This window comes from Aplosporella prunicola, assembly GCF_010093885.1.
Source record: "Aplosporella prunicola CBS 121167 unplaced genomic scaffold K452scaffold_89, whole genome shotgun sequence".
Taxonomy (NCBI): Eukaryota; Fungi; Ascomycota; class Dothideomycetes; order Botryosphaeriales; family Aplosporellaceae; genus Aplosporella; species Aplosporella prunicola.
The window spans coordinates 2,605-3,305 of NW_022983617.1; the positions used below are offsets into that span (position 1 = coordinate 2,605).

Consider the following 701-nt stretch of genomic DNA (forward strand, 5'->3'; position numbering starts at 1 on the left):
TACGGGAAACTGCTGCCCAATGCGCTGTCTCTGCTTCTGGGCCTTCTTCGCTGCTGGCTCGAACTGCTCTGTCGCCGCCTATTACCGGCTCCAAACTCGCTGTCCTCACCGCTGCTGCTACTGTCGGTCTCCCTTTGCGACTGCTACTGCTGCCTGCCTGAACTGCGCCACTCGCGCCTGTTACCGGCTCGAACGATACTAGCCTAGCTATTACTGCTGTCGCTGTCGCTGTCGCTGCTGCTGACTGCCTGTAACCCGAATTCTTCGACGGTCTGTTGCACCACCATGAACCGGGCAATCTTGATTATGGCGGATAAAATCGGCAGATACGTGTCCGGCCCTTTCCACCCGCCCTCCTCAACACCTAAAACTGCCAACGCGCAAACCAACGGCGACTCGTACTCCCGCTGCACGATCTGGTGATCTAATAACTCGATGCAAAACGCTAAACACGCCCGCTGTACTGCGGATAATTTGGCCTTGTCACCTTCGTCGCTACTGCTACTGGTGTCGTCGTCGCTGCTGGATGCGGAATCCTAGCTGCTTTCCTCCTCTTCCTCTTCCTCGCTCTCTTCCCCGCTCTCTCCTTCGGCCTCCTTCCTCGCCTCGACTACTAACACCCTCCATGCCCTCTTCTGCTCCCTGGTGAACCGGTATTTCGGACTGGCCCAATCGTGTGACCGTTGCGTCCTGGCGAAAAA

The 701-nt window shown here is 57.2% G+C and overlaps 2 protein-coding genes across 2 annotated transcripts; both read right to left on the reverse strand.

The window, feature by feature from the left end:
- Positions 1 to 266: 266 nt before the first annotated feature.
- Positions 267 to 500, reverse strand: K452DRAFT_213755 (uncharacterized protein; the record flags this gene model as incomplete). Its single annotated transcript, XM_033536215.1, has 1 exon — positions 267 to 500. A coding segment is annotated over one exon (234 nt), but the record flags the coding sequence as incomplete, so codon positions are not given.
- A 36-nt stretch (positions 501 to 536) lies between these two features.
- Positions 537 to 689, reverse strand: K452DRAFT_303393 (uncharacterized protein; the record flags this gene model as incomplete). The annotated part of the gene is made up of 1 exon (XM_033542713.1): positions 537 to 689. A coding segment is annotated over one exon (153 nt), but the record flags the coding sequence as incomplete, so codon positions are not given.
- Between the last annotated feature and the right edge of the window lie 12 nt (positions 690 to 701).